This window comes from Leptodactylus fuscus, chromosome 4 (genome assembly GCF_031893055.1).
Source record: "Leptodactylus fuscus isolate aLepFus1 chromosome 4, aLepFus1.hap2, whole genome shotgun sequence".
NCBI lineage: Eukaryota > Metazoa > Chordata > Amphibia > Anura > Leptodactylidae > Leptodactylus > Leptodactylus fuscus.
The window spans coordinates 175,696,066-175,714,309 of NC_134268.1; the positions used below are offsets into that span (position 1 = coordinate 175,696,066).

At 41.8% G+C, this 18,244-nt stretch overlaps 1 protein-coding gene across 1 annotated transcript in view; it reads right to left on the minus strand.

The window, feature by feature from the left end:
- Positions 1 to 105: 105 nt before the first annotated feature.
- The window catches only part of WIPF3 (WAS/WASL interacting protein family member 3), a 45,763-nt gene continuing 27,624 nt past the window's right edge, over positions 106 to 18,244 (minus strand). The window contains exons 3-8 of the mRNA XM_075271457.1: positions 10,973 to 11,108; positions 9,688 to 9,804; positions 6,135 to 6,833; positions 4,716 to 4,835; positions 4,040 to 4,141; positions 106 to 3,372 (exon numbers count right to left, since the gene is read on the minus strand). Of these exons, the coding sequence (XP_075127558.1) occupies positions 3,332 to 3,372; positions 4,040 to 4,141; positions 4,716 to 4,835; positions 6,135 to 6,833; positions 9,688 to 9,804; positions 10,973 to 11,108 (1,215 nt within the window). The 3' untranslated portion in view covers positions 106 to 3,331. The remainder of the gene's footprint in view (positions 3,373 to 4,039; positions 4,142 to 4,715; positions 4,836 to 6,134; positions 6,834 to 9,687; positions 9,805 to 10,972; positions 11,109 to 18,244) is intronic.

An 18,244-nucleotide genomic window follows, 5' to 3' on the forward strand; every position in this document is an offset into this window, starting at 1 on the left:
AGAATCCCATCCACTTTACCCGTACTGTAAAACACCGCGATTTTTCCTGTCAGATAAAATGAATAAGTTGGTTGAGCCAAAAACCAAAATGCCAAAGTTTGGGCTCATAATGGATGCAATCCAACCCATCTCTCCATTTTTCACAGCCAAGAGATGGACATGATAGTATGAATAGAGCCTAAATAGTTTTGGCCATAATCTTGTCAAGTTCATCCTCTGCAAGTGAGTGATAGAGTACATGAAAGGAGCCTGTCCTATTATAAACAATACACCAAACTCTTATAATTTATTGAGCACAATTATACTTACATAACGGATTGATCAAAATGGAAGTTGAGCTACAGTATATAGAAAACAATTTACAAAAACATACAGAATGTTAGTGTCAATTTTGTAGAGGCAATTTCAGTATTTATAGGTAAACTTTATGAACGTGTCCGTTTTTATTCATCATCTAACAAAACAAATCACACCAAATTTGTAAAAATGCAAATTTTACTTTTTAACGAACATGTTTCAATGATACAAGCTCCTGTCAAAAAGCAAATGGGGAGTAAAAAGGGAAACAAAAACTTGCAGTGCCTACAGTGGTATCCTCCTACTCATCAATACTCAAGTATGTGCCGCAGAATCTATCCCATTCTCACCGCCCCTCCCAAACTAATTCTACGACATCTAAACCAGTAAGCTTCAGAGGGGAGTTTAGATTGCACCAAGGACCCCCCCCCCCCTCATCCAAATAGAGGAGGTTAACACCTCTCTGATTTAGTAGTTTCAGGACCATCTTGCTTTCTTGTCATATCTTTGCTTAGTATCTCCAATGGTAATTTCACACACAACTTTATTTAAAAAAAACTAAATCAAAACAACTGTTTGTCAGTTTTCCGTGCCAAAGCCAGAAGAGGAACGGGAAATCTAGTAGAATATTTTACTTTTCTCCTTCCTTCCTCCCCCCCTCCCCTCAAAAAAAAAGGGTGTGTGAAGCTACCCTAAGGCCAGGAACAAAGGTTACATACTTGTAATGGGTGAGCCGTTGTTAAATCATCAGCAACTAATGCACTTGCCGAGTACAGAAGCAAGGTAGTGGATAGGATGCAAACATATCCATACACTGCAGAAATAAAGCCGCAGTGTAAAGTATCCTCTGCAGGTTTTAAATACACAACTATTGCTGCGTGTTCGCCCATGATTGTCAATTTTTGCAATAGAGAGGTTGAAAGTCAGGGCCAGCAGAACCGAAATTGCAGCTGAACGTCATGGCAAAAACTATTAACTGTTTTTTTTGCTGCGAGCAGGTCTGTTGCAGGTGTATATCCCAGAGGGGACCCTACAGCTAGCCTTAGCCTGAAGTTAAGGCCCCACATAGTGGGCTGCAGCAAACAAAAAAGTGATGTGGGAAAAACTGCGGCGGCAACGTTTCCTCTGTAGATTTTCTGCTTCCACACCTGCAGGGAAATCGCTAGCGTTTCCTTAAGGGCCCGTGCACACGATGTAATGCGGTGCTGATTCTGACTCATAAACTTGTGTCAGAATCAGCTCTTGAAAACAATCCCATTGACTTCAATCGGTTCTGTCTTATGGCCCCCTACACATTGAAATCAATGGGAGGCTTTTTAACCCATTGATTTCAATGTGTATGGGTCCATTCACACGGAGTAACGTGCCGCGTGACCTGGCACGTATACGGTGTGTGAGACTTTGAGCGCCGTATACGCTCCCATTGATTTCAATGGGAGCCTGGATCGTATACGCCGCGTTATTTTGCGGCCGGATTTTGTGTGAATGGACCCTTACGCACGTTAAACAGAACCCATTGAAGTCAATGGGATTCTGTTTTGAAGCACTGACTCTGACACGAGTTTACGTGTCAGAATCAGTGCCGCATTACATTGTGTGCAGGGGCCCTAATTGACATGCTGCAATTTCCAAAACCGCAACCGTTTAATAAAAAAATCACAGTATGTCTGCTGTATTTTTCCGCAAGGTGTGGACGGGAATTTGCTAGAAACAAAATCAAATCCCCGATCTTTATAAAAAAAAAAAAAAAAAGTTCTGCGCTTAAAAGTATTGTGTTTTGCATTTTTCATCTCACTTTTGCAAAGTCTTCCTTTGTGGACTTTCTGCCCTTATTACAGCATTTGCAGGCATTTTTGAAGACTCAGTTTTTCCACTGAGTATTTTTTTTTCTGCATTGTATGAAAGGGATTAGCCAGAATCCCATCCACTTCCAGGTACTGTAAAATGCAGCGTTTTTGCAACGTGGGTTTTGAGCCTTAGGCTGAGGCCCAACATTGCAAAAAAGCTGCTTTTTTATTGCAGAATTCACTGTATTTTTTTTTTTTAAAACCCAAGAGTAGCTTCAACAGGAATGGGAAATCTATAGGAAGGTCTTACACTTCTCTTTTCTATTCACTCCTGGCTACATACTGGCAATTGCAGTAATCCTGCCCAATTCCTCAACAGATTGATGTCACGGTTAGATCTGCAACATTTAGAGATTACAGCAATGGGATATCACATACAAGGAAATCCAGGTCATCAAATAGTGGTCTTTACTACTATCAGATAAATCTGATCATAGACACAAATCTGCAGTAATAAATAAACAGATCCATTATATTTGTGAGGGAAAATCCACACAAAGTCAAGAACAACTTACAGATTCCATGCACATGGTGCCGTGGTTAATGCTACTATATAAAAATGTCAGCTCCTTTAATATAATTTGGGATAATCTGCAGAAAAAGCCACAGCCCATGTACAGATGTGACAGTTTCTAGATAATAAATGCAGACTCTTTTTTTCAGCCATTTTAAGGCATACATTTCCTATACTGTATATATCTGTAAATTATTTACCTATAGATATAATACAGGAAGGTTGCTGAACTGGTGGCTATGATATTACAGGATATTCCATTTCTATAGTGCAATAACATAATCATACATAGAATGCAAAGTGTTGAATAAAACATGAAGGCACGGGACTCAGCGCTATCCCTCGCTGAACAGATAAAGCTTTGGAAAAGGCAACATTCAGGATAGTGGACATAAATACAGCATCACAGTAGTGTCGTGGATGTGCTATTCATCCATACAGGTGAATACATTTTAGTCCAGTCTATACAGATTTCTTGATCAAGCTTGTAAAATACAGTGATAAATATTTTTTACTCTGAGCTATTTGACAATTCTTGCTCAGGAAATCTTCTATATTGGGTTGTATAGCTGTACAGTCACATACTGGTCAGATCACCAAATCTATTCAATGATACCAAAGAGGCTTAGTTCAGAAGTTCTCCTTTTGTGCTTCGGTTGTAATGAAGATTTCCTCATCGCATCTGAGGCCTCTGGGGTGGCGGGCCGGAGGGGGCTAATAGGGTATAAAAGGAAATAGATCATTTTATAAACCATATGAAATTAGAAAACATGGCTTCTTTCATCCACAAACAGCACTACCTAAAGAAGTTAAGCTACAATATAGACATAGGATAGAGGACAAATTGTGATAATTCGGGGTGTGATCTCGAAGACCCCTCCAAGCCTTTTCTAATAAAGCCATGGTAAAGACCTGGTGGACACAGACGCACCCCTCATTCCATTCTCTTCAACAGGATCGCTTGACATGAGTGCTGTACTTCAGCTATCTCTGGCACTCCCAGTGAAGTGAATGAGATTTGGGATGATTCTGCAATCACAACAGCAGTACAACACCTCCCATACTCAGGACTGGAGGGGATTTCAGCAGTCAGACCCCCAGCGATCAGCAACTTATCCACTAATCCTATGAATTTTCGTTACATTACCCCTTCAAGTAAATGGTGCTGAAGTGCAACACCACATACATTACATGGACAAGCATTGTGCTGTTGTTTTTTTTTGTTTTTTTTTTGGGGGGGGGGTTGCAGTACACCTTGGTTATTTGGTACGTTATATTGCAGCCTAATGGTTTTCTCACAGTTCTCTAGTGCTGTAGGAGTAATAAACTGCCCTACAAATAAGTGACGAGACAAGAAGAATATATCCAGTGAAGAACATACCAGCATGGCATTTACTGGGGTAGATCCTTTCAAATGGTTCAAATACTTCTGGTGGTGGCAAGTCCTCAACTGAATGAAAGATGAATTTAGATTCAAAGTCGTCTGTAAGAAAGATAACAAAGAGTCAGAAACCGTGTGAGCCAAACCTCTACATTAAGGATGATAAAACATTACTGAGGTCCTTTCATTGAGGTACCCAACATAGAACTGATGTTTATATGAGTCTGGTCACTTTAAAATGACCGTACCAGACACAGATACACTATCATGGGCAGCATTATATTGGGCACTATGGTAAATGGCCCTTTCTTTGTGCTGACCAGTGGGAGAATCTGGGGTGAGACCTCCAACAATCACACATAGAGGTCTACCCTAAGAGTCCAAGGGTCATCCAGATAAAAGTTATCACCTATCCACGGGAGTGCTGGGATAAGTAACGATCCCCAGGACAAGGTACCCCAGTTTCCTGTTCTTAGTGATGGCTGAGCTTGCACTTGGCTTTTTAGCTCACGTCAGGAAGCATGCTCTATTCCTCCTAGCTGTAATTTTGCGGTTTGGGGGGCTAGGGTTTCCATGCATTAGCAGTGGTGGGTGACCCAACTGTGGGACATACATTGATATCATCTGATAATTGCTTTGAAATGGAATATGCCTATAAATATGAAGTCGACATTACCTAAGGGGTGCATATTCCCAGGACTAGAAGGACGATATCCCTGCTGTCTACTGGAAAGCTCTGTAGCTGGTGATCGTGCAGGTGGGGGTGGAGGAGGAGCCAATCGGCCACCGCTGTTTGCTGATAAAAAAAAAATGGAAAAGTTAAACTTTTTAAATAAAGTCTTCTACATTCATTTTATGATATAACGTATAACTTATTTAAATGAAATAATTTTCATCACTAGGATGCTCTAATGCCTAGGTCATACAGCAGGAGGTATACACCATCTCTCTATAGCAGTGATGGCGAACATTTTAGAGACCAAATGCCCAAACTGCAACACAAAACCCACTAAATTATCACAAAGTGCCAACACGGCAATTTAAACTTAACACTGTGTGGATCCACAATTACGGACCCGCAAACTACAGTCGTGTGAATGGGGCTTTGCAATGGTAAAGGTCTCTGCATTTGGTACTTTTGAACAATTGATGTTCACTATTTACATCACACAGGATCTGTTTTATAGTGACCTTGTAATGTTATTACAGCCTGTACTAATATCATGTCTGCTATAAAACAGATACTGTGTGATATAAATAGTCAGGGGACCTCAGACAATACAATCTGCCCCACAGTGGCCCCCAGACAGTACAATGCACTCTACAGTGGACCCAAGACAGAATTACATGCTCCACAGTGGCCCCCACACAGTATGATATGCTCCACCATAGGCCCCCTCACACAGTATTGTATGCGCCACAGTAGGCCCCCACATAGTATTCTATGTGCCACAGTAGGCCCCCCCAAACAGTATTATATGCTCCACAGTAGGCCCCCACAGTATTATGTACGCCTCAGTAGCCCCCCCCCCCCACAAAGTATTATACACTCCACAGTAGGCACCCACACAGTATTATCTGCTACTTACCTTGTATGCATCATCCTTATTCTGACTGCAGGCACTGATGACTTACGTCATCTCGCTTACATCGGTGCAGAGGTCACACTCTGCAGTCAGTGTAGGCCTCGGTCTCACGCACTCGCAGCCTACACTGACAGCTTTCAGCCGTTTGTGCATTTGCACATACATCTGAAACTAGTGGTCACTCACTAAAGGGGAATTCTGTACCAGATTTCAGGGCGAGCGTTCAGGGCGACGGCGCGTGCCAACAGAGAGGGCTCTGTGTGTTCTCTCTGTCACTTGTGCCACATGTTCGCCATCAGGGCTCTATAGGGTCGTTATACTGCCACCATGCTGTAGATGCAGCACAGTATGATCATAGCTCCTCAGGTGACACGCATCATTTATAAACACCCAGGGATTTGTAAAGGGCATGACAATTCTAGCGGATATAGTACATGAACCAGTTCTTACATATTTTTGTCTCAAACTTTTGTAAAAAAACAAAAAAACACTCAAAAATGAAATCTTACCAGGAAGTTTGTGGGGCCTTCCATGTCCAGGTACAGGTGGAACAGCAGGCCTTCCAAAAGGCGCCTTTAGTGGTCGAGGTGGAGGATTACTGTGTTCACTGATAAAGGTAGGTGGGGGTGGCATTGGCTCAGATAATCTTTGTCTGGTAGACACTGACAGTGGAAGAGGAGGAGGTGGTGGAGGTGGAGGAAGATCCCTGATATCAGGTGGTGGTGGGTAGTCTTCCACTGAGTGCATAGGAGGAGGAGGTGGAAGTCCTGGATGATCTCTTACATCAGGCCTTGAAGGGGAAGGACTTCTCCTACCAGGATAGCCTGGTGGTAGTGTAGGTGGAGGAAGCGAAGGAAGTGGTGGTGGAGTAGATGGGAAAAAATTCGAAGGAGGTCTTGGCAGTTTTACCTTGTCTTGAGAATTTATTGATGACGGTGGAGCATTTGATCCTGCTGTTGGTTTTGCAGATCTCTCTTTATAAGGAGGGGGAGCTGGAGAAGCTGGCATCAGTTGAGGTTTGCTGCTAGATGGTGGTATTGGAGGAGGCACTGGGGGTGACTGGCCGAGGATAGTTGGTCGTGGTGGAGGAGCTCTAGCTGCCACTGTGTGTGGAATAGGCCTTGAGAAATCAGTTTTAGTGGGTCCCTGATCTGTTTGTTTGGGAACACTTCCTTTTGCTGCGGGAAGCTGGGGGGGATTTTTGTTTCCTGTAATGATAAATTCACAAAAGTAAGAGTTGTTGAACCAGTTTCAGATCTTCTACACAAACAGAACGCTACTAAAGTCTATGGTATTTCTATTAACAGATAATAAAGTGTATTGGGAGCTTAGATGACAGATACACAGTAAAAGTGCCATAGCTATTAAACAGGATCTGTCATCATTTCCACCAACCCTTTTCATCCTTCTTTATGTGTTGATCTCTTGATTCCCGGACCAGATGTAATTTTATCTCTACCACCCCCAACTGTTCCTGAACAGTTAGTGCAGTTAGTTTTGGTTCTCAATATGCAAATTAGACTCTCTACTATCAAGTGGGTGGTCTTAGGCAGGATCCGACTAGGGCACTGTGTTTGTGTAGCCACGTCCCTCTTCTGTCAAACCTGCTGTCCTGTCTGCAAACAATGGGATTTGGCTTCAAAAAGCTTACAAAATGATACATTAATAAGTGTTGTGTCTTTGTAATTCTCCTTATCTGTAGTGGTGCGTCATGCTAAATATGTATGTGACTTTTCGTTATGTAGCAACAATGCTTCTTTTATAATAAAACTGCGAGTTTCCCAGAGTTAGGTCATGTCTATGGACAAAATCCACAGACTGGTCAAAAGGCAACCTGCAGAACATAGCACACAATCGTAAAGTATCTATCTATATGAAATAAGAAACAAAATAATAATAATAATTAATAAAACAGTAAAAAAAACTGAGCAATAAGGATTTTTATATAACTTTAACAATGACCTGATGATCTGCCTTAATAAGTATCTGTATTCTCCAAAAGAATACAATTCCAGGTCCACTTTTCTTAGCGCTCCATGAAGTTCCTCTATTATTCCTCCTGGAAATGTATTAATACATTGACTACTGGGTGCTTCCCTTCTCATTATATTGACTAATGGGTGTTTCCTTAGATAATTCCTACATGATCTGCAATATATAATTCAATCTATCTAAAATATCTAAAATCTATAAATATAGATACACATATATATCTACAAACACATTTCTTTATTAATCATAGATTTAAAATATCACTAAACTATTCATAAATATGGAGATAGAAAAGCCACATATTGTAAGCTGCTGTTACGGAGACATATAAAGGAAGCTCTTAGATGTTTCCCTTCTCTTAAATCCATAAACTCATAACTTTGGATAAAAAAAAAAACGCTGCAAAATCTGCAACATAAGAAGCTGCGTTTCTGCAATGTGGGGCCTTAGCCTTAAAGGGGCTCTATCAGCAAAATTATGCTGTATGAGCCCCACTTATGTGTGAATAGCATTTAAAAAGGCCATTCAGGCACCGCTAATCTTACTTTAACCCCCCCACCATTTTAAAATAAAACTCTAAAAACATATATGTAAATCATACCTTAGCGTGCACACTGGGCGGTGATTCATGATCCAACATCATCTCCTAGCACACCTTCCTCTTCTTTCTTCTTCTTTCGGCGAAGCCCTCCGGTCCTGGCTCTTACCCGGCTTCATTGCCGTCTTCTTCCGGCGGTTCAAATCTGATTGGTAGAAATCCGGCATGTGCGCAGTAGCGTTCCCTCCGGAGCTACTGTGCACGCTCCGGCACCATTTTTCTCAATGGCAGTGTGCACGCGCTGGATTTGATCCAATTGGATTTGAACCGCCAGAAGATGACAACGATGAAGCCGGGGAAGAGCCAGGACCGGAGGACGTCACCAAAAGAAGAAGAAAGAAGAGGAAGGCGTGCCAGAAGATGACGTTGGATAGTGAATCACCACCCAGCGTGCACGCTAAGGTATGATTTACATATATGTTTTTATAGTTTTATTTTAAAACAGTGGTGGTGGTGGTGGGGGTTAAAATAGGATTAGCGGTGCCTGAATAGGCTTTTTATAGGCCATTCACGCATATGTGGGGCTCATACAGCATCATTTTGCTGATGGAGCCCCTTTAATGTCACTTGTGCAATGATGCTGAACAGACCTAATATCGCCTTATTATATTTGGATTCTCTGTCTCCATATTTCTGAATGGATTTTGAGATATTTTAAATGTATGACTTATAAAGATGTATATGATTTTCTATATAACCTGTTCTGTGTATACTTTGGGGTTTCTGGCTTGCACATTTAGATACTTTGTTAAAGGGGCTCTATCAGCAAAATCATGCTGCTAGAGCCCCACATATGCGTGAATAGCCTTTAAAATAATAACCTAAAAAAGAATGTGCTCTACTTACCGAACGTGCACCCTCGGCGGGCATTCAGGGTGTGTCTTCATCTTCATCCCTGCCTCTTCTTCCTCCGATGTTCTCCGGTCCCGTCTTCCTCCAGTGCTCGCAAACGGACAGCGATAGCCTGGGCGCATGCGCAGTAGCCGTAGTAGAAGCCGCATGCTACTGCGCATGCGCCCAGGCCGTTTTTTAATATCAGTGTCCGCGAGCGAGCGCTGGAAGAAGACGGGACCCGAGGACATCGGAGGAAGAAGAGGCGGGGATGAAGATGAAGACACACCCTGAATGCCCGCCCAGCGTGCACGATCCGTAAGTAGAGCACATTCTTTTTTTAGGTTATTTTTTTAAAACGGGGGGTAGTTTAATATAACATTTACGGTGCCTGAATAGCCTTTTTAAAGGCTATTCACGCATATGTGGGGCTCTATCAGCATGATTTTGCTGATAGAGCTTCTTTAAAGCCAATTAACTATAAATGTGTGAAAGACTATGCAGCCGCAAAATAGTAGGACATTTTTTAATGAAGATTATTCAGAAAGATGCCTTAGAAAGCAAATGAACAATACAAACATTCAGTGGAAAAACTGTCCATAACCTCCTATAAATAATCTCATATATCAGTGTGCTGTTACCTGCTGCATCTCTTTGGCCTGAAGGCTTAAGCACTGGAAATCCTCCAGCAAAAAGCCCACCACTAGGGGGAGCTATTGCACTCCTACCATTTCCCGTGCCACCATTTTTCTTGGCACCTGTACAAAAAAGATAATACAGACAATGCAATTAAATATTCATATCCAAATGATCTGATTTGTAATGTTCCCAAGTAAATGACACTCCTCTCAAGCAGATTTATATCATTCCCCAGTCATTTGATATTGCAAAATGTAACTTTAGAAGTACATTATGTCTTAGAAAGGTATTTAATAGATTATTTAGTAAGCAGACATGTTTTAAAGGAGTTATGTAATTTAGAAAATCCATCTTATTCAGACAATCTGACGTAACAGAATAGACATCTGCATTTGGGGATTCTGTTCCCCTCTACGCATGAAAATTGCAGAGAGAAAAGCGCTGCAAGTTTCTCTCTGCATTTTTCGCGCGGAACAAACATGGACCCCATTATAGTCTATGGGGTTTGCGGATTTCCTAAGGTAACTGCTTTTTTACGTGGATAAGGTTTCTGTTTGGGGGTCCCCATGCAGATCTCCCGAACAGGAACCTTAACGCGGATGTGAGCCTAGCCTTACTTTCATCACACAGCCTGAGAGGAAAGCAGCTCAGAGAGTGTCGCTATCTCTGTATTACATGGATAGGCCATCCATTTCAGCAGTTCCCTATAAAGCCTCATTTCCTGTGCACTGGTGCTGCAGAACTGAATGTGCTCTTACATTTTACATTACTAGAACTTTTTTGGTTTTCCAGGATTATGATATTTAGTTCCTCTTCTTAAACCAGTGACATCACATTGGTCACATGGCTACGCTACAGCTCAAATGAACGGGGATGAGCTGCAATATCAAGCAAAGCCAATGAACAATGTAAGGCACTGTGCGGGGTAAATAGTGAAGAAGCCACAGCCATCTATATCATAATCCTGGACAACCACATTTTCCATTACAAGACCCATGATACCATGTTGTTGCCAGCGATATCTCCTATTGTACCTCCACTAAATGTAAAATCCATCCATCCCCGTGTATGACTGCTATTTCCCCATCTTAGTAAACAAGGTAAACATGATATAGATCAGGAGTATTTGCTTAGCCAAGCTATCAACTCTGCCTGTTGTAGCGGAAATCCAGATTTTCGAGTAAAGCAGCTTTTAGCAAAGCGTATTAGCTAATTTTGGCCAGATAATTGGCACAGTGCTGTGATGTAATAGATAGGCGAGTACATTAGAGATACATAAAAACTCACCCTCGATTACTGGAGCGCTCCGATCATTGATCTCTGCTACTTTTTTTAAGCGGGCCCCTTTATGAATATCTGCTAGTAATGCAGATCTCCCTCCTCCTCCCCCTGTCTCCTGTTTCAGTTTTGGAGCTGATCGGCCCTGGGGTAAAAAAAAAAGAAAAAAAAGAAATTAAAATCACAAATGTAAAAATCATATAGCAAAACAGTAAAAAAGAAACAGTTACAGTTTTCACCTTATTTTTAGTAGATTTAACAAGATTAAGCCCTCATGTGTGTATTGTTAATGTGCTGTATTTTTATGTCTCGCACACTGACCCATTCATGTGAATGGCCTCGTATACATGGTAGTGTGCTGGGGGCAGGCCCAGTGCTCTCGCTTCTCAGATAGGATGGGTGATGTCATTGCAATGGAAGAATCAACTCTCACAGCATGAGGTGGTGCAGACAGGAGATGATAGGGGTCTGAGTGAAAAGTGCAGTGCTCCAGAGAGCTGAAGGCCCGACCCCAGTGCACCGACTGCCTAGTTTGCATAAGTTTTCGAAGCAGTTTTTCTCCAAATCTGACATACATAATAAAAGTATGATGTTTATAATTAATGGGCTCTGCAACCCCCGTGCTGGCAGCTGAATATACTTGGGGTAGGAGGTAATATTGTCCTTTAATGCCCTGGTTATACATAATGAAAAATATTGCATGTCAGATTAATAAATAAATATATATCTCCTTCTCTAGTATATATAAAAATTAGTTCCTGTCTGTCTATCTATCTATCTGTCTGTTCTTTATGCACAACCAAACGACTGGACGGATCTTCACCAAATTTGGCACATAGGTACATCAGGTGTCCAGGAAGGCTTTAGATTGGGCCTCAACTGTCTCAGACATACCGTTCCGGAGATACAGTATTCCCAAAACAATGACCAGCATTAGCCACCACAAACCTGCAAGTCTTTCACTCATATTCCAACTGCCATACACATGGTCACTCTACAAGGCACAATCCAACACTAATATCCAAACTGAGATACATGCATCAGAGGATTAGATACGCACTCCTGCACACAGGACCACACGCCGGAGGATTAGATACACACCTCTGCACACAGGGCCACATGCCAGAGCATTAGATACGCGCCTCTGCACACAGGACCATACGCCAGACAATTAGATATGTGCCGCTGCACACAGGACCACACGCCGGAGGATTAGATATGCGCCTCTGCACATAGGGACACATGCCGGAGGATTAGATACGCATCTCAGCACAGTACCACACACCAGAGGATTAGATACGCGGCTCTGCACACAGTACCACACGCTGGAAGATTAGATATGCGACTCTACACACAGTACCACACGCTGAAGGATTAGATATGTGGATATGCACACAGTATCACACATTAGAGCTTTACTCCAGGTTTCCATAGCAACCCAGCCATTTTTCTTTACTGCTGTAGGTCAGCTTTAAAGGGGCAGGGTGCTGTGGATGACACTATTACACAAGGTCACATACACACAGCTTTACTCCAGGTATCCATAACAACTGATCACAGGTTTTTCACTGATATCCAAACTGAGATACACACACAAACAACATATAACATACACCAGTGCAAAACTGGGCAATTCTTATGGGACCAGAAGCCAAACAAAAAATGAAATATACCTGTGCGAAGCCGGGTCCTCCTGCTAATATATATATATATATATATATATATATATATATATATATATTCACACATATTTCACTAGTCAGTCATTTACAAACATTGACAGAACCAACGTCTGTACCAACTGCTGAATTGTAAGGCTCTGTTCACACTGTTATCTAGGATTACGTTATTTTCATATTTCATAGATTTTAAGATCAATGAAACCAGATTTCTATCGTTAACAGGATCATAACAGCTTGAAAGGTCCATATTCAGACAGATCCCAACAGATTCTGATCGACCCAGAAAAATCTTACACTGATAATATGTAGAATAGTATTTAGGAAGTGTCAGGACACATGTCACCAATATCTATGTAATGAACGCTGATTTAGTAAGACAATACAGATAGATGAAATACTGTAATGTAATGTGCACAAAATATACAGTACTGGAATTATATTTACTAGATGACTTACATCGTCCACTAGAGGGCAGCGCTATATTTTTTTAATTTAAAATTTTTTTTTTTATGTCTTTACAGAAAAAATCCCACTTTTACCCTGGCTACATAGAAATTCTCTTTTTGGGCCAAGCAAAGTATTTTATAATTCTGATACTACATTTCTGGTTACCTTTTTCCACTCAGCACATCTCGAAGCAGACTGAAATTAGTTTGGCTTTCCTTCTGTGTCACTTTGACTTGCAAAAACATCCAGTACTGCTACATGTGAACAATGGCCATAAAACACTTATTGCACTGCCTGAGATCACAGATTTATGCCATTTACAGTGAACCCAATGAAAGGGAATGAGGTTCAAAGTTGTGACAAAAATCTAGCAATATCATGGTCATGACACCTTGTGGGTGACAACCTGACCACTTTCACTTTCAATAGCTATGACACAGACAGAGCGAAAGTGTGATCTTTGCCATGTGTGACGGCCATGACATGTGCCGACCTCACCTGATTCTGTAGACTTCCTGTTAAAGAGAATGAGTCTGATACAAGACCCAGCAAATAAACCCAGATAGACCGGTTAGGGTCACACGGTGATTCCCCCTTGTGAATCGGAGCCTCTGCTGACAAGATATTGCGGTTTTTTTTTCCAATATGCAAATGAGCTATTTGAAGGAACAGCAACACCATCATTGCGCCAAAGAGCTCATTTGCATTTCCCAAAATCAGCCATATCGCAGAAATGGAGGTAGTGATTCACAAGGGGAAAACACCATTTGATTCAGGCCGGGTTCACACGGGGTTCACGGAGGCCGCCTCAGATTCCGGTCCAGTCACGGCATTTCACTCTGGATTAGGCCCAAATGAATGGACCTAGTCAGGAGGGAGGTGTCGTGAGGCAGACGTCCGCAGCTGATTCCGCCTGAAGAAAGGGCATGCCACTTCTTTTTTCTGCAAGCGGGAACAAACTGCTCATGGAAAAAGAAAATGACCGGCTCCCACTGAAGGGCTGAATTGATATGCTGCGTTCCGGTGACAGACTCCCTCTAAATGTAAAAGAAAAAATGATGTTTTAGGCTAAGGCCCTCTGGGTGACTAAAAAAAAAACATTGCGGAAAAACAACTACGGAAACGCATTGCAAGGTTTTCCTGCAATGTTGTTCACTGAGCTCAGTTTTCTCTGGGTTTTTTAATTGCCCTGTTAAATATTTCTAAATATTCGCAATTCCGCAGCTATTATTATCATGCTGTATTTTTCAATAAGGCACGGATATCTGAAATCGCAGCTTTTACACGGCTATTTTTTCCTTGCATTGTGTGTATCACTATATACCACTAAAAAGCCAACAATGCACTGAATTCAGTGTACTGTCAACTTTCCTGGTTTGCGCCCCGGCCTTGTAGATATTGGTACCGGTATCTCTCCACTGTCAGAAAAGCAGGCCTCACAGCCTAGCGTCATCATCTGACAGCGCACTGTCGGCTCTCTAAGGACATGAAAGGTCCTTTTTAATGGGAATATCTCACCACACACACTGTAGTAATTCTGAGACCCCTGCTCTTTTTGCTGGGGCAAGCTGCAGTTCATGACATCTGTAGCAGCCACTATAAGGAACATGTGATATTACAGGCGGCCATTCTACTGGGACGGTCAGTAGCTGTTTGATAGCTAGTATTGTTAGACATAATAATGCTCATAGGACTCATAAGTATTCACTAGAGCAGGGGTAGGGAACCTTCGGCTCTCCAGCTGCTGTGAAACTACAACTCCCAACATGCTTCATTCAGTTCCATGGGAGTTCCAAGAACACCAGAGCAAGTATGCATGCTGGGAGTTGTAGTTTGACAACAGCTGGAGTGCCGAAGGTTGCCTACCCCTGTACTAGAGGGAGCTTTCCTTCACAGACTGCTCTCCTGTCACTCTCATTATACAGCGACATCAGGAAGGGAGGACAGAACTGCTTTCCCCTCCTGCTCGGGTTTGAGTAGATACCAATAGGAGTTTATGAAGCCTGAAACAATACACAGCACTGTTTGCATATACTGTACATGTGATGTTTCTTTCTAACTATTGGTTTGTAGTTACTAGTTAAAACAAAGTGTACAAATGTGTGTTGTGGTTTTTTTGTGGTGTTTGGCTAAAACCCCAAGTAGCGAAACACAGCAAAAAAAAAAAAAAAGTCAGAAAGGCATTGCACTTTTTTCAGCAGCGTTCTACATTACATTTTCACATAGTTTTCCTCTGTGGACTTTCTGCCTTTATTATACCCATACAGAAAATGCCGATATTTCCGCAGGTAGAATTGACTTGCTGCAATTTTTCTGTTGCAGAATTTTTTCTGCAATGTGTGAATGGGATTAGCCAGAATACCATCCACTTTACAGGTACTGTGATACACTGGATTTTCACAACATGGAGCTTCCGCCTTTCGCGGTTTACTACGTGCGAATTTACCCTTAGAGAAATATTTGAATCGCACAATCTTCGAATTACATATTCGAAGAAACACCCAAAAAAAGCATTAAAAAAATCACAGCCACAACCCCCCCCACCCCACACACACACAAAATACGGCTTAAAGCCCCTCGAAGACAACCATGGGCGAGATTAGTGTGCTATCCATGTTTTTCCCGGATAGCACACTGACCCACTCATTTCTAGGGGCTCATTCACATGACATGATTTCCACGAATCAGTGTTTGCAGCACGGACTCACCCATCGAAGCCTAAGGCCCCGTTCCCACTGAGTAATGCGGCGCTTATTCTGACACGTAAACACATGTCAGAGTGAGCGCCTCAAAACGGAATCCCATTGACTTCAATGGGTTCCGTCTTATGCGCGTAACACATTGAAATCAATGGGTTAAAAAGCCTCCCATTGATTTCAATGTGTTACGCGCATAAGACGGAACCCATTGAAGTCAATGGGATTCTGTTTTGAAGCGCTCACTCTGACACGTGTTTATGTGTCAGAATGAGCGCCGTGTTACTCCGTGGTAATGGGGCCTAAGGGAGACTAAAACCACAGACTGCACACAGATATACTCCATGTGTCATCATTGCGCCATCCATATTTGCGGACAAGCTAGTGACATCATTAGATGGTTCCTGTGGGTTTTTTCTATTGATCCGCAAACTCAGATGTTGACATTGAGGCACTGACACTCAAGACACACAGTCCGCAAAAAAGGAACACTGTTTAGTTGCTAAATTTTTTCTTTGTGTTCTTTCTTCCCTTATTAAATATGTAGTGAAAATGCTTGCAATTCTGCAGCTAAATTAAAACACTAATGCAGCTTTGTAAGCATACAGTGAGCTCACGTCAATAAATTCGTCTGCCATAAAAAACTTCCTTCAGTTGTAACAAGGGAAGGAATAATTACTTGCTTGCTGTACCAGGAAGTGTAGAAACTAGGCCTGCAGACCCATTTGTTTCTCTTTCCATTAAGCTGTAATATTAGGTCTCTGGATAAGACCTAGTGACATGAGGATATGGGTATATTCCTTTAAGGATGGACTCTGCCCCGGGAGGATCTCACAGCAGTATGTATGTGTTATGGAGGACAGTGCCAGCACATTTCCGCTGACACACACAGTGGGGGCATGACAAGGAATGTCAACTGAGACTGGTGGGAGGAAAGACAACTACAGTCTGGTTACACGGCTCATGTTCAGTGCAAGGAATGGGAGCCACCTATAAATTATACATGTTACCTGCTATAGCTCCTTGTGTACTATAGCATTGTACACATTAGGAGGTGACTATTGTGCTTAGAAGTAGCTAACCTGCAGCAGGGAGTAAAGGTGAGACAGACGCTCTGATGATTCACATGGGTGGGGGAATATCATCCAGGTCTATCAGCACAACTTACAGGAGTTGTCCGGCTTTTCATACTATATTTAGTACTGGATAAAAGGGACCATGTCAATATACAGTATATCATTTACCTTTGTACATTTCTTGATCATGATGCTGCCTTTATAGTCCCCTGCCCCTAGCCATGACTATATAAGCAATGCAGCTGTGGCCTAGCCAGTACTTTGTTTTTCCCTTCTGTGGTCACGTCATCCAAAAAATCGAATGTATTTGTACAGTGTGATAACTAGTACTATTACTGGTGCTAATGTCCGTAGAGTCCCATGCACCTAGTGTATGCCACAGAGTCCTTTTTATTCTAGAGGCAACAGTAGTTTTCTGCACCTCCTATACAGAGGGACAGGGTCAAAAAATATGTTGTATGTAAAACATTGTATTTACAATGAGAGTCAATGAATGACATGCAGTATTGTAATATATACCTATACAGTGGCATATAGTATGATGTACACACCTGAGAATACTCGAGTAAGGTTATATTCAGACAAATATGTCCATTTTCGTGGCCGTCTTGTACCCGAGGGGGATCCGTTTTCATGGATCCCACATGCATTTGAGTACCGTATATGAAGGGATTCGTGAAAACAGCCAAAAATAGGACATGACCTATACTTTGACAGTCCATGGCAATGGACCCTCACAGCTCCCATGTAATGACATTGAACTTAATGCTGCCCTGTGACGTCTGTTAAAAAAATGGAAGTCACATGACCAATAATCACTGCCGTATGAATGTAGCCTTACACAACATATCTCAGACAGAAGGAAGAACTGAGATGTGAACAGAGTCTAATTTATATGCACGTGCTCATTTATGAACACATTTTTAAGAGTATTAAAATTGGAGAGAACCCATTTAAAGGGAGTCTATCAGCAGTAAATTTGTTATAAACCTAATCCCAGTACCTTGTAGAGGTAATTCTACAGTTTCCAAATATGCCTCTATTATTCAGTTTTGGTTCCCCATCTTCATGTAAAGTGCAGTTTTATTCATATGCGGAAAGGAAAAAAGCATTTTGCCTGGGAGTCTAGAGCTGAGACCAAAGGTCCACATAAGCTAAGGCACTTTTCCCCTTAACTGTATACGAACCAATAATCAATTTATATAAAATTATGGCTCCAAAGCTGAATAACAGAGGTATATTTGTAAACTAGAATCTCCTCTACAAGGTTCTGTGACTAGACTTGTAACAAATTTACTGCTGACAGACTTTCTTTATATAAACCATTGGTGGAGATGTGGAGAAGCTGGACACTAAGGGCTAGTTCACACGGGGACATGG